Here is a 16,872-nt window from a genome sequence, read left to right as displayed (position 1 = left end):
AAAAAGGTATATGGCGTTGGCTGGTGTATTCTTATTTTCTTGATTGGTTAATTATTGTTTGCCACTTATGTGGTTGAGGATGGTGTGGTGGGAGATGGTTCTCTCTCTTTTGGCAGGGTTCACATTTCAGAATAATTATTGTTTACCCTGGCTACTACACTGAATTTACTGAAGCCTTTGTTGGAAGGACTCAAGATGTGATGATTACGCAAAACAAATTCTTCATAGGGTAGTTTTTTTACATTATTAAATCATAACATCATCCAGATAGGAAATATTTGATTAAATCTGTGAATAAATGAAACGGATGCTACTGCATCAGCGAAAGCAGCCAAATCTAAGTGAGACCTTAACCGTGGAGGATGAGCGCACACGACAAATGAGGTACGAATCTAGAGAAACAGCTTTGTATCAGACTGTACCAAGAGATATTGGAGCATGCCGAAAGTTAACTATGTACTGTGGTTTGCTAATTATATACCATGATATATTAATCATTTATAACGATATATTAACTGTGTACAGTGATATATTAACATATATCATTAGGATGTGAATCATATTAGATTAAGTATACATATTAGACTAAAAAAATTATGTACTATATTTATTTAACTGTATACTATAATATCTTAATTTTATATCATATTGAATTAAATTATGTACAATATTAAAATAACTGTATACCTTATTTATTTGACTATATACCATGATAACTTAATTATGTACCATGACATCTTAATTGTATATTATATTGGATTAATTATGTATTATGTTTGATTAAGTATGTACGAGGCTAAAAAAAATTATATACTATACTTATTTAACTATATACTATGATACCTTTAACTGTGTACCACATTGGGTTAAGTATGTACTATATTAGATTAATTGTGTACATGCTAAAAAAAATTATGTATCATATTTATTTAACTGTGTATCATGATACCTTAACTGTATCCCATATTAAATTAACTGTATGTTATATTGGATTAATTATGTATCAGACTAAAATAATTATGTACCATATTTATTTAATTATGTACCATAATACCTTAACTATATACCATATTAGATTAGCTATATACTAAGCTAAAAAAATTATGTACTATATTTATTTAACTATGTACTATATTAGATTAACTGTATATCATATTATATTAACTGTGTATCATTCTACATTAACTGTATATCAGTATCATGTTGAATTAATTACATACACCATTAGAGTAATTGTGTACCATGCTAAAATAATTGTATATTTATTTATTTAACTGTGTACCCTAATACAATGTATATCATATTGGATTAATTGTATACTAAATTATATTAAGTGTATATCACACTGTATTAACAAATGCATATTATTCTATATTAACCATGTACTATATTAGATTAACTGTGTACTGTAGTATATTAAGTATATACACATCTAGGAACTATGTATTATAGTATATTAACTTTGTGTTGTAGCATATTAAGTATTTACTATGGTATATTAACTGTATACATACATAGTATGTACAATGGTATATTAAGTGTGTATGTTGGTATATTAAGTGTATACTAAGCTACATTAATTATGTTATAGTATATTAAGTATGTACTGGGTATATCATAAGTGTATACTATCATATTTTAAGTGAGTCTTGAACTATATTAATTGTGTGCTATGGTATATTAAATGTGTGCCATGGTATATTAAGTGTGTAAATTGATATATTAAGTATATACTGTGTTTATATTAATTATATATGGTGTTGTGTTAATTATGCCATGGTATCTTAAGTGTGTATCGTGATAAATTAAGTATGTAGTGTGGTATATAAAGTGTATACTTAGTTATATTAATTGTGTGCTATGGTATATTAAGTGTACACCAGGTATATAACTGTATGTTATGGTATATTATTTGTATACAGTGGTATATTAAGTGTGCACAGATATCTGATAACTATGTACTATGGTATATTAACTTCGTATTATGGTATATTAAGTGTGTACTATGATATATTAAGTATATACTGTATTATATTAACTATATATCATGGTATATTAAATGTGTACTGTGTTATATTTGTAACACCCGGCCCAATTGGGCCCTGAATCAAGCCCATATGAGGGAAAAAAAAATTTCTGAAAGAAGACACCCGTTGGAGTCTTCTTCTTTCCCGCGTCCGATTGGGAGGACTCCTAGGGCCATAAGGAATCCTAAAAAGACCTCTATAAAATCTCTCTTCCCTTCTCCATAGCTAGCCACGACGAGCACCGAATTTCTCCTTTTATTTTTTTCGAATTTTTTCGTTGAAGCCGCGGATGTCTTCATTGTGTTCATCTCAAATACTCGTTGGAGACCTCACCGAAGTCGGAGGTAAGCTCTTCTCCTCTTTTTCCTTTTTCTTCCCCTCCTTTCCATGACACGGTGCACCCTCGCCGGCCGTCGAGCTCGTCGAAAAATTTACGAAAATGGTGAACCCTGTTTTGCTCTATTTCGACTAGGCCCTTTCCTCTCTTTTCCAGCCACCGGCGCCACCGATTGCGACGTCTAATCCCTAGGATAGGACCTTTACCTTTTAACCTCCCTTCCTTATGGGTCTTGGCCGCCGATGACCGGCCAATGACTGAAAAACAAGAGGTAAGGGGCAGATCCCCTGTTTTTCTGATTTTCTCTAGGTTTCTCGCCGGCCGAACCTCGCCGCCCCCCTCCCCTTGCTCTATCGCCGTCGATCAGACACCATCGCCCCTCATTGGAGCTCGAGCCATCGAGTCCCCCTTGGTCCATCCTCTGTTCGGTCGGGAAGAAAAAGAAGAAAAGAAAAAGAAAGAAGAAGAAGAAAAGAAAAAGAAGAAAAGAACAAGAGAAAAAGAAAAAGAAAAAAAGAAAAAAAAAGAAAAAAAATAGAGAAAAAAAAGAAAAAGAGAATTTTCTCTCTCTCTTCTTCTTCTTTTCTCTCTCCTCTCTCTATCTTCTCTCTCTATCTTCTCTCTCTAGATTTTCTCTCTATTTTACCTCTCTAGACCTTTCTCTCTCTTTATGGATTTTATCTCTCAGAGTCTTTCTTTTCCTCTCTGATTGCATCACAGACTCTAGTAAACTTGAGATAAAAATATGATGACCAGAGATTGCTCCGAAATTCATGCAGTAGATTGGATCCCAATCGATCCTTACTCGAAATTTATAACATCGATCATGGTTAATTCATATTGAGTCACCTTGATATGATCTCTGATGATCTCAATCATGAATTATCTCATCTGAAGGATATGAAGATTTTCTCTTCAATTTCTCTCTCTAAATTTTTTTCTCTCTAGAATTTTCATTCTCTTCATGAATTTTCTCTCTCTAAAAATCTTATGGATCAGTGGAGGGTTCTGACACATAGACAAATCCTAATTTTGGTTAATCCTAAGAGAGGTCCTAGATTTGTGTTATTAGGATTGATTATCGGATAATTTTTTCTATATATGATTTTTATATTTGATCAGGATCATGAAGAGATACGATTGTTTACATAAGATGTCAAATAGAATATCTTATTTTCAAAATTTATAAATCGAAGAAGAATATTGATTTCTATGCTTGGATCAGTCATCGATAAAGATAAGAATCTCTGTACATGATTACTATTATATATGCTATTTTATCATTGATCTTGCATCATTGATTTTGCATTATTGGATTTGAGATCGATAAATTTGCTATATCTGAGACATCATTATTTGGTTATATAATTTTGAGCATGAGTATGTTATGTCAATATATATGTATCAGAGATTGATGGCACGATTATATGGATACGACATATCTAAATTGATTATAATGTAAGTCAGAATTGATTTGATGAAATCAACATATAATGATTAAATGAAAAAGAGAGATATGGTATGGACTAGTCTTGTCATGTGGAACAGCCTATCAGAAGCTTATGCCTGGGACAGCCTGTCAGGAGCTTATGCCTGGGACAGTCTCCACTGGCTTATAGGTGGATCAGCCGGCCAGGAGCTCATACATGGGACAGTCCACCAGGAGTTTATGCTTGGGACAGTCTCTCACGAATTTTCGTACGTGGGACAGCCGGCCAAGAGCTCATCTTGGGACAGCCTTGAAAAGCTTTTAAGTAGAAATTGATTCAGATGATGACTGAGGTATAGACTTGGTTAGTCCAGAGCCAAAAAGAAAAAGGTTAAAAATCATGTGATTATGAAAAGAGAAATGAAAGATAAGACATGAAATAATTATTGAACAAAAATATTTCACCTGTTAACATATGATGATGTATTTTTTTGACAAGACAGATAATTTATAGATATTTGTATTATTCTGGATATTAAACATGAGATTTTATATTTTATTGTTTATCCTTATTTTCAGATTATATTATTATACTGGTGTGATATGAGAATTCTTACTGGGTTGTAAAGCTTACACTCCTCCATTTCTCTTTTTTCTTCTCAGAGTTACAGGATGTTGATGATTGACTACGGCTTGGATTTACGGGTGAGCAGATGGATAGATAGAGTATCATGATATCTGATCAGAGGACTGAAAAAATTTTATTTGTAATTATATAAATTTTACTAATTATTATTAAAATAAGATATTATGGATGTTGAGGTTGTAATAAAATATTTTTGGCCTTGCATATTCTTTAGGACTTGCTCTAAGGAGTATGCGGCCATCACATATTCGATCCAGGTGTTAGGTTCGGGGCATGACAGAATGGTATCAGAGCTTAGGTTATGATCATTTGGAGATTATGATACAAGTGATTAAGATATGATAAAATAATATTAGAACTTAGGTTTAAGATCACTAAGATTATGAAGTGATATCAAAAGTTTATGTATGATCAATAGGATGTGACAAAATGATATTAGAGCTCAGGTTATGATCATTTGAGGATTATGATATAAGTGATTAGGATATGATAAAATGATATTAGAGCTTAAGTTTAAGTCACTAGAGATTATGAAGTGATATCAAAACTTTATATCAGATCAATAGGATGTGATAAAATGGTATCAGTGCTTAGGTTAAGATCATTAGAGATTATGAAGTGATATCAAAACTTTATGTAAGATCAATAGGATGTGACAAAATGGTATCAGTGCTTAGGTTAAGATCATTAGAGATTATGAAGTGATATCAAAACTTTATGTCAGATCAATAAGATGTGATAAAATGGTATCAGTGCTTAGGTTAAGATCATTAGAGATTATGAAATGATATCAAAACTTTATGTAAGATCAATAGGATGTGACAAAATGGTATTAGTGCTTAGATTAAGATCATTAGAGATTATGAAGTGATATCAAAACTTTATGTAAGATCAATAAGATATAACAGAATGATATCAGAGCTTGGTTATGATCATTGGGGACTATGATACAAGTGATTAGAATATGACAGAACAGTAGTAGAGCTCAAGTTTAAGGTCACTAGGGATTGTCATATAAGTGATATTAAAACTCTAGGATTATAATCAATAGAGTATGATAGATAATATCAGAGTTTAAGATTATGATCATTAGGATGTGATTAGGTTATGATTACTAGAGAATATGACTTAAGTGATATTTGAGTTTAAGGTTATAATTATTCGAGATTGTGACTTTAGTGATATTTGAACTTAGGTTATGATCATAAAGAACATGATAGACATAAAAGAAAAAAATTCAATAATTAGATTTTGAATCAATAGATACGATGATGAAATTTATGTATAAGTGACATATGATGTCCATAATAAAATTGATAAGTTATATCTTGGATATCAATTAATAAGGTTGACCTAAGTATGAGAAGTATTAACCCTGAAATGAAGTGGGAGGTATTGATAGGTTATGTTAGGTATACTCGATAATTTTGGAATGCTAAACTTATATGGGTGGAGATCATGATAATTTTTCTGATTTTGATGTTAATTTTCTGAGCATTATAAATTTTGGACTTATTAAAAAGGAGTTAATTAGGATATAATCTAAAAAAGAATTGTATCATATGAGAGAAAAATATTTTTGAATATTGAATCTATAAGAGGATCATATATGAAACTCGAATTTAGATGAAAATATGCTTGGATTTTATTATAAGAATATGAGATACACATCTTGATGAAATTTTTAGTTACTCAAAATATCATATTTTGAATATAATTTCTTGATCTTTCAAGTTGTATTGAATTTTAAGTCAAAAGCTTACTTTTCTAAATGGATCAAAGATATTTTGATATTATTGTTAAATTGAAGAAGAAAAATTATTTTGTCAGAGTATGATATACAAATTATGATGAAATCTTTAATAATTCGTATTACCATCTTTGGATTAGATTTTTTAATTTTTTTTATGATTATTGAAGATGGTGAAGTGTATTAATTATTCAAGTCAAAATTCAAATTTTTGAATTGAACTAAGATATCTTGCTAGTGTTAAATTTTGAATGACTTATACAAGGGATAAGATTTTGTATGAATTTATCGATTAATATTAAGGATTGTGATGAAGAGAGCTCTACAAGAAATAACTAAGTTGATTCTACTTACAAAGATGTTGACTTGAGTTATCTTCTAGTTTGTTCAAGTTAGAGTTAATTCTTCTACAAAGAAAGATTGGTTTGAAAATTGTCTAAATGATTGTAAGGTAAATCTAAGATTAACTCTAATTAATTCAGATATATTAGATTTTTGAGGAGTGATGAAGCTTATACAATAATTTTAAATATAGAAAGTGGATCAAGATTTAATTTTGATGTGCTATGCCCAAGAGATAGTAAAGACAAAGAAACTTAAAATTTTGCTCTATGTTTTAAATGAAATTTGAAAGTTAGATCTATCTATGATTGATTTAACATACAAAGATATTTTTATCTTTCGATAAACCTATATAATTTGATAAATTAAGATTAGAGTGCGCAGCAAAAGCGTGATGGATTAAATTGATTAAAAAATATTAATTTTATGATTCAAAAGCTATTATGATGAAAGATATTAGTTACAAATAAAAAAGAAGTTTATTGATAATGAAAGAATGCTATAGATTTTGATCTAATCTGATCATAGTCGGATAATTTTTGTCAATAGATTGCTTCATTGTAGATAATACCAAGAAATCCTAGATATCTCAAGTTTATTAACAGCTTGTAAGTTCTGTTACTAGTTCAAACTTAAAATATCTTGATACAGATCTCATATTTTTTTAAATTTAATATTATTACTCAGACTGATATAGAAGATTAAGATTTTTTTAAGATGAGAGTCTACATATAAAATTTGTTGGAAGGTCAAAAGAAGAAATAAATCGATGATTGTGAAGAGTGTCCAATATTCGACCTTTCTTTATTTTTTACATCATAGGTAGTTTGAGACAATTATAAACTTTGAGTGAAATGTATTGGATAAATAACTGTGGTATGTTAATATAAGTCTAAAATGTTACTGTTCTTCAAAAAAAAAAGTTGAGAAATCAATAAGAAGGGATGAATTTAAAATTTTAAATAATTTTGTTTTAACAAGATTATGAGAAATAAATAATATGTAAGACATTATCAAAAGTATGAGAATGATACGATGAGTGTATATTTTTAAGTACGTATCTCAACAACATAACTTAATTTTGAGGATGAAATTATTTGAAGGGGGGAGAATATAACACCCGACCCAATTGGGCCCTGAATCAAGCCCATATGAGGAAAAAAATTCTGAAAGAAGACTCCCGTTGGAGTCTTCTTCTTCTTCCCTGCATCTGATTGGGAGGACTCCTAGGGCCACAAGGAACCCTAGGAAGAACTCTATAAAATTCCCCTTTCCTTCTCCATGGCTAGCCACGACGAGCATTGGATTTCTCCTTTTATTTTTTTTGAATTTTTCTGTTGAAGCCACGGATGTCCTCATTGTGTTCATCTCAAATATTCATCTGAGACCTCATCAGAGTCAGAGGTAAGCCCTTCTCCTCTTTTTCCTCTTCCTTTCCCTCCTTTTCACGGCACGGTGCACCCTTGTCAGCCGTCGAGCTCACCAGAAAATTTATGAAAAGGGTGAACCCTGTTTGCTCTATTTCGATCGGGCTCTTTTCTCTCTTTTCCAGCCACCGACATCGTCGATTGTGATATCTAACCCCTAGGATAGGATCCTTACCTCCTAGCCTTCCTTCCCTATGAGTTTTGGCCGCCGACGACCGGCCAATGACTGGAAAATAAGAGATAAGGGATAGATCTCCTGTTTTTCTGATTTTCTCTAAGTTTCTCATCGGTCGAACCTCACCACCCGCCTCCCTTTGCTCTGTCATTGTCGACCAGACACCGCTGCCCCTCGTCGGAGCTCGAGTCACCGAGTCCCCTTTGGTCTGTCCTCTGTTCAGTCGGGAAGAGAAAGAAGAAAAGAAAAAGAAAGAAAGAAGAAGAAGAAAAGAAAAAGAAAAAAAGAAAAAGAAAAAGATAAAGATAAAAAGAAAAAGAAAAAAAAGAAAAATAGAGAAAAAAAAGAAAGAGAGAATTTTCTCTCTCTCCTCTCTCTACCTTCTCTCTCCTCTCTCTACCTTCTCTCTCCATCCTCTTTCTCTATTTTCTCTCTATTTTTTCTCTCTAGACCTTTCTCTCTCTTTATAAATTTTATCTCTCTAGAGTCTTTCTCTCTCTTTCTGATTGCATCACAGACTCTAGTAAATTTGAGATAAAAATATGATGACTAGAGATTGCTCCGAAATTTGTACAGTAAATTGGATCCTAATCCGATCCTTACTCGAAATTTATAACATCGATCATGGTTAATTCATATTGAGTCATCTTGATATGATCTCTGATGATCTCAATCATGAATTGCATCATCTGAAGGATACGAAGATTTTCTCTTCATTTTCTCTTTCTACTTTCTCTCTCTAAAATTTTCTTACTCTTCATGGATTTTCTCTCTCTAAAAATCTTATGGATCAATGGAGGGTCCTGACATATAGATAAACCCTAATTTTGGTTAATCCTAAGAGAGGTCCTAGATTTGTGTTATTAGGATTGATTATCAGATAATTTTCTCCATATATGATTTTGATATTTGATTAGGATCATGAAGAGATACGATTATTTGCATAAGATGTCAAGTGAAATATCTTATTTTTAAAATTCATAAATTGAAGAAGAATATTGATTTCTATGCTTGAATCAATCACCGATAAAGATAAGAATCTCTGTACATGATCACTATTATATATGCTATTTTATCGTTGATCTTACATCATTAGTTTTGCACCGTTAGATTTGAGATCGATGAATTTGCTATATCCGAGATACCATTATTTGCTTATATATTTTTGAGCATGGGTATGTTATGTCAATATATATGTATCAGAGATTGATGGCATGATTATATGGATACGACATATCTAAATTGATCATAATATAAGTCAAAATTGATTTGATAAAATCAACACATAATGATTAAATGAAAAAGAGAGATAAGGTATGGACTAGCCTTATCATGTGGAACATCCCACCAGGAGCTTATGCCTAGGATAGCCCCCACTGGCTTATAGGTGGATCAGTCGGCTAGGAGCTCATGCATGGGACAGCTTGCCAGGAGCTTATGCCTGGGATAGCCTCTCACGGACTTTCGTACGTGGGACAGCTGGTCAGGAGCTCATCCTGGGATAGCCTTGAAAGGCTTTTAGCCTTGAAAGGCTTTTAAGTGAAAATTGATTCGGATGATGACTGAGGTATAGACTTGGTTAGTCCAGAGCCAAAAAGAAAAAGGTTAAAAATTATGTGATTATGAAAAGAGAAATAAAAAATAAGACATGAAATAATTGTTGAACAAAAGTATTTCACCTGTTAACATATGATGATGCATTTTTTTGACAAGACAGATAATTTATAGATGTTTGTATTATTCTGAATATTGAATATGAGATTTTTATATTTTATTATTTATTTTTATTTTTATATTATATTATTATACTGGTGTGATATGAGAATTCTTACTGGACTGTAAAGCTCACACCCCTCTATTTTTCTTTTTTTTTCTCTGAGTTACAGGATGTTGATGATTGGCTATGGCTTGGATTTACGGGTGAGCAGATGGATAGATAGAGTGCCATGATACCTGATCAGAGGATTGAAAAAATTTTATTTGTAATTATATAAGTTTTACTAATTATTATTGAAATCAGATATTATGGATGTTGAGGTTGTAATGAAATATTTTTGGCCTTGCATATTCTTTAGGATTTGCTCTAAGAAGTATGCGGCCATCATGTATCCGACCCGGGTGTTGGGTTCGAGGCGTGACAATATTAGTTATGTATCATGGTATGTTAAGTGTGTACTATGGCATTAACTAGTCTGCATCAAAAATTTGTATTGCACAAAAGTCCAAATTTGTGTAAGGATTCATATATATATATATATGTGTGTGTGTGTGTGATTAGCCTCATATTAACTAAGCATCAAGCAAATCTTGGATAGTGATACAAGGTCAAGGAATAAAATAAAATGTTTCAGCTTATTTTTTTAGATGAAATCCTTCCTTATTAAAATATAAATTCAATTATATGCTAAAAATAATTATAATTTTGTTCAACCATCTTTTGAAATGCAATGTTGCAATATTTGTGTTATAGTTACAATGCAATAATTTTGTACAATGCCGATCAATAGGGGTTTACGGTTACACCGCAGTCCCCCAATTCATTTTATTCTCAAGGCCTGTTTGGTTAGGATATGTCAGATTATGGGATAATCTCATAATTTTTGTTAATCATTTATCTGAAAAAATAATTGCAAAAGAAAATAATTTTTATTATATTTGGTTAGTGAAAAAAATTACTCCAAAAAATGACATTAAAAAAAGATTTTATGTTTGGTTGAAGATAAATATATATAAAAATATGATCAAATTTATAAATATATCCATCAACATAAAATAGTATTATAATAGCATTGTCATCTCCAATCAGTTTTTATATAATGACTATAATCATATGGCTCTTTGCATAATGCCATTTACATTTTGATTTTTTTGCAAAAGCTCTTAAATGTCTATCAATATAGTTTGTAATCATAGTTCACAGCATTTTTTATACCCATCAACATGATTTTTTTTTGGGTAAAAAAAGCAACTTCATTAATAGAAATTGTTGGCAATAACAGGAACTATTATAATCAACATACAACTCAAAAATCTAGAAATCCCAAAATACACAGCCTAGAACTGGGGTTGCTCAAACATGATAATAATATAATTACAAGCAGAAAATATAAATTCATAGATAGCATCAGCGAAATATGAGTAAGAAGTAACATAGAAATGAGATGATAGAAGCAACATAGTTTATAGCATAGTTCATAATATGGTTCATGATAATATCAAGTATAACATATCAAAAGAAAATTTTCTCAAGAAAACATACCGAAGAAAGGTAGATAAACACCATGACATCTAACAAAAGACTAGAACAAGCATATGACTATCCTTGTATGCCCTCTCATAACATTGTTCACCATATCAAAAGTCTGGAACAAGCATGGAAAGGATGTATTCTCTCCTCATATTCTCGAGAATTGAGAAGAAGAACTCAGCCTCATTGTTGTCTTTGATAATCTTCTCTCCAACAGTAAATTTGTCCCTATCAGTTAGTGAATCTTGGAGAGCTCCCCATATATCTTTGATCTCTTTTCGGCTATATATTTTTCAGGGTTGAAGCAACTAGTGAGCTCCTTGATATCCTCTCTAGCATCTTATATGACGCTACTCAAAATAATCATAACATGACATAGTTTTATGATACATCATTGCCCAACATATAATTGTCCAAATACAAATATATTCATAGCATGACATAGTTTTACGATACATCATTGTCCAACATATATCAAATAAAAATATAATCTTAACATGACATAGTTTCATGACACGTCATTGTCCAACGTAACATTATCCAAATACAAATATAACCATAACATGATATAATTTCATGACACATCATTATCCCATATATAATTGTCTACTTTGTTGCCATTCTTCAAACATTTGGTTAGCAAGCTCATATCTCTAATCATTCCAAGTACTTGATGCCTTGACTACGGTGATACTCTCCTCTGATAACTCAAGGGTGCTTTCAAGGTCCTCATCTCTTAAGTCTACTTCTAGCGGATCAACACTCATTTTCCTTCTAATAAAATTATGGAGCAAACAACAAGCAATAATGATTCAATAGAAGGTTTTGAATGGATACTATAAGTGGCTCCCAAGTATTGCCCACCTTAGCTTAAGTAGTCCCAAGCACCTCTCAATAACATTTCTAGCTTGTGAATGTTTCATATTGAAAAGCTCTGTAGGAGTTGTTGGTTGATGCCCCTGTCTCCAATTATTGAGGTGATATTATTGGCCTCGACAAGAAGCAAGAAACCTCTCACAATTGATGTATCTAGTGTCATAAAGGTAATAAAAACTTAACATAAAATATATCTTCAACATTAAATCCTTAAACAAAATTGGAGGTGAACATATAATTTCATGTTTTGTTGTGCAAACCTACCTTTGGCACCTTAAACCCCCTTCTCTTAGAAATTGCATCATGAAGGATCTGATTATCATACCCTTCCCATCCAGGCAATACATATGTGAACTGTATATCTTGGGAACATATTGGCTTGCCTTCTCCATCCACACGAACTCTAATATAGTTCCCATCTAATACTGCTAGATAGTTCTTTATTAAAAAAAAAATGATATGTTAACCAAACAACCATCAATTAACAAAAAATAATAAGAATGACAAACCTAGGAGAAAGAGTTAACCAATCTTGAACCACTTCTATTTCTCATCCGTCGAGTTATTTGGTACTGATTTTGATTTTTTGAATAGGTAGGAATGTAGATGTAAGATTGCATTTAACACTTCATTAAATTGCCTACTCACTGTTTCACTAGATTTATGAAATGTAGTCAACACCATTCTATTTTTTTTCATGATGTGCAAGAATGAATAAAAACTTTGCCATCATCTCCTTCATAGAAACATTTTTGAAGGTGCTTGGTTGGGAGAAGTGGGGATTTGAAATCGGAATGGGTATGGGTGACTCCCATTCCAATCATTTGGTTGGAAGAAATTCCATTCTGGTTCCAGAGTGGAATGAAAATGGTCCAATGACCCAATCTATATAGAACTCAATCTCTACTCTTATTTATGGATTCAAATTTTTATTTCAATTCCGATTTCGATTACAAACCAAGTGCTTCGAAGGATTTAGCCATTTCGATTTCAATACTAAGTTATTTCGATTCTAATTCTGATTTTGATGGTGAATCAAATACTTTCTTTATGTCATAAAGTTTACCGATACCAATAGACATGTTGCACAACTTGTGAAACCATTCAAATCCCTTTACCAAGAGAAAAAAAAAAAAAAAAACGTTCAAATCCTAAAATTTTAAGTGCACAGGACAAATATCACCATCACTAACTTATACATAATCGTACTTCCACAGCAAACAACCACCACCAAACTATTTTAAGTGAAGATTTATTGAGTCATCCATCAACTTCTAAACCACCAGACGTGAAAAAAAAGGAATAACCCCACCATGCGAGAATAAATTAAAAGAGCACTTGGCAGTCACCGAAACAAGCACTTTTAATTGCCCGTGACAATCCCTACGAGAGCCTTGAAATTCTGGACCGAGCTGCCACCCGGTCCGACTGCCCGAACCGCCTTCTTTCTCAGCTCGCCCGCTCGCTCCCTCATTCTCTTCCCTTCCTCCGTCCTCAGAACCAGGTCCAAAGCCTCCTTCACCCCGCCGCACGTGAGAGCACCCCCCTCGAACCCGACCCCAACCTCCCACACTTGCGACACCACGCGGGCGTTGATCCGCTGGTCCCCGAGGAATGGCCGGCACACCATAGGCACGCCGCCTGCGAGGCTCTCCACCACGGAGTTCCACCCGCAGTGCGTCACGAACGCCCCGGATGCCACGTGTCCCAATACGTCCACCTGCGGGACCCACGGCACCACGAGCCCTCGAGAGCCAGTCCGGTCCAGGAACCCCGCCGGGAGACGCGCCCTCCACTCGTCCTTCAAGGACCAGAGGAAGGGCGCGCCGCTGGCCTCGAGGCCAGCTGCCAGCTCCGCCAGTTCCGCCGGCGGCGGAGATATGACGGTGCCAAAGCTGACGTAGGCCACGGAGGCGGGGGCCTGGCTGTCGAGCCAGGGGAGGCAGGCGTGGCGGTCCGGTCCGGCTGGGATGGGGGCGACGAGGTTGAGGGGACCCACCGGGAGGGAGGTGTTGAACTGGGCCGAGAACTCGGCGTCAAGGGCGGGGTCGAGGCCAGCGAAGGTGTTGAGAGCAACAGCAGCAGCGCGGGGAAGCTCGTCGGCCATTCTGTGGAGGAGGCGGGAGAATTCGGAGTTGAGGTTGCCGAAGACGACGCCTTCTGGGAGGTCTCGAACCCGCAGGTAGGAGAGGCCAGGGACGAAGTTTAGGTGTTGGTCCGCCCGGGCAGGGATAGCTACATGAATTATCAAAATATCAATAAATAAATAATTACAACCAAGAACTTAGTGACAAACTAATCATAGTTCTACAGTGCATTACCGCAGAGCATCCGTGCTCACTTTTTTTAAGCCTTATTTGATGAAACCAAAATTAGGCTCATAAGCGTAGGTTAGTTGCTACTTAGGCCAGTCTTGAATGTGAAGTATGAACTAAAACCAAGGTTGGTCCCTGGCCTGGTCCATGGTACACTATCCTTTGACAATATGAGAAAGGATGGTACTCCTTGTTACAGGATTCTCCGTAGGATCAGATATACATAACCTTATCCTGTGTTTGAAAAAACTACCTTCATTTTCTCAATATTTCATATCTAAATCATAATAAAACAATCTTAACATTGCATCAAGATATATCCTCTAAAATAATAAATATGACTTATATTGTTGGTGTGTATTATTTTTGTTGGGATATGCTATGGTGTTTTTATTATTTTACGAAAAAGAGGAAAGATCTTAACTATCCATTAGTAAGAGTAGTTTGAGATAATTTCACTTTAGCTGATTAAGAACTTGATTGTCAAGTTCATATTTATTTTTTATTTTTTAAAAAAATAATTAGATTCGGTTGAATCAAACAAGATATTCTAGGCTGAGTCAATTCTATCCAAAAATTTTTTATTATAAAAAATATATTTATTTTTTATTTTTAGATGCTCTCCATCAATTTCTGATTTATTCATACCACTTTGAACGGAGTTCCTCCTTTTCGATCATCTCCCCGTCGCTCGGCCTTGTCAGACCTAGCCGCCCCACTCTCCTCCTCGACCCACCTCCCTCCCTCTGCTACCTACCTTCTCATCGCTCTACCTTATCCGTCCCAATCACTCCTCTTCCTCCTCCTCCTTCACCACCTTCCTACTTCTCAAGCTCGTCCGACCCAACTGTCCCCTTCCTCCTCCTCTTTCTTTGTTTAGATCCCGCCCTTCCTCCTTCTACTCCTCCATTGGTGGCTTAGTGTTCTTCTCCTCCTCCTAGTTCCACAATAAGAGCCTAGTGATTGGGTTGAATAGCCTCTCAATTTCGAGAAAATTGTACTCTTTTATCATTTATCTTGTCAAGAAATTAATGAAAATTATCATTCCAGCATGCACATGACTAGCTAAAAGCAGTTCTTAGTGGATTAATTTTGACTATTCATTTTGGATCAAACGGCTATAATTTTGATTTTGATAAAAAATAATTTTACTTTTTAGAGCACTGTAGAAATTTTTTTAATTTTTGCTAGAGTGATGGCTTGGCATCCTACAAGTTCCTGAGGAAGTGGCCAACAAGAAACGTGGCAATGATTGGTTCAGAATGAAGTGTAAGGTTTGTAGCAATTATGATGTAGTAATAAGAGCGTCTAATGCCTATGTTTCATGGTGCACCATGACCGATTCCAACATTCGAAAGTACCCGCAATCCTGTACGTCAACAGAGTAGCCATCGGATCTCGACAGGGAGTAGCAGAACAAGTACACAGCGGGGGTTTACCTTGCTTTCCTGCTCCGATCGTCAGGCGGAGGAGATCGGTGTGGAGGTGGGCCGCGAGGCTTGCGGGCCCTCCAGTCCAGAGAGGGACCCACGGCACCCCCATCTCCTCCGCCATCTTCCCCGCGATCCAAAGGAACGCGTCGCTCACCAAGCAGCTCACCTTCCGTCCTCCGCCATCCTCCGCCGCCGCCATTGCCACCAGGAAGTTCCCCGGCGTCACCCCCAGGAACAGCCGCACCTTCTCCTCCGGGTCGTCGGCGGGGAGCTCGTAGCCCGTCGGGCACCCGTCGGTGACATCGTAGACCCGGAGGTTGTCCGGGGCCTGGCCCGCGGCTGCGGCGGAGCGAGCGAGGGAGGCATTGGACCGGGCAGAGTTGAGGAAGGAGAAGGCCGCGCCGGGGGCGGCGGCGGCGAGGGCCCGGGCGAGGGAGTAGAGCGGGGCAGCGTGGGTGCCAAAGGGGAAGGCGAGGAGCGCCACATGCGGGGCGTCGTGCCGCCGGCGTTCGTGGGAGCCCATGGCGGAAGACGCACGATTTGCTGTGGAGCGCGCACGTTAAGGGGAGGGAGGCCGGAGGGGTGGCGTGGGGGTCGCAGAGTGGAAGCAGAGACCTGGGAGGAGTATTCAAGCGGGAGATTGGCCTGCTGTTCCTCCACAATGCTGATCGCTAAGGTGTCAGCTTTTTATTGACAACTGATCAAGTCCGAGGCCGAATGCGAGGCGAGTGACCGGGCCACGTTGATCCACTTTTTGAATGCCACGAGGGCTGGTACGTAGCGCGAGTCCGAGGCGATGGCCTGGTGGGTGGGGCGTGGTAAGTCATGCGCGGATCGAGTGTTGCATAGCTTCCAAAACGCTTCAATC

General features: G+C 35.7%; 1 protein-coding gene across 1 annotated transcript; it reads right to left on the bottom strand.

The window, feature by feature from the left end:
* Positions 1–13,492: 13,492 nt before the first annotated feature.
* LOC105039250 (anthocyanidin 3-O-glucosyltransferase 7) lies at positions 13,493–16,661 on the bottom strand. The gene is made up of 2 exons (XM_010915330.3): positions 16,011–16,661; positions 13,493–14,491 (listed from the first exon to the last, which is right to left on the bottom strand). Exons 1-2 carry the CDS (start codon positions 16,525–16,527, stop codon positions 13,620–13,622), a joined length of 1,389 nt encoding a protein of 462 aa, XP_010913632.1. The 5' UTR covers positions 16,528–16,661; the 3' UTR covers positions 13,493–13,619.
* Between the last annotated feature and the right edge of the window lie 211 nt (positions 16,662–16,872).

This window comes from Elaeis guineensis, chromosome 1 (assembly GCF_000442705.2).
Source record: "Elaeis guineensis isolate ETL-2024a chromosome 1, EG11, whole genome shotgun sequence".
NCBI lineage: Eukaryota > Viridiplantae > Streptophyta > Magnoliopsida > Arecales > Arecaceae > Elaeis > Elaeis guineensis.
Note: the sequence above shows the minus strand (reverse complement) of the source record. Positions and strands in the feature narration are given on the sequence as shown.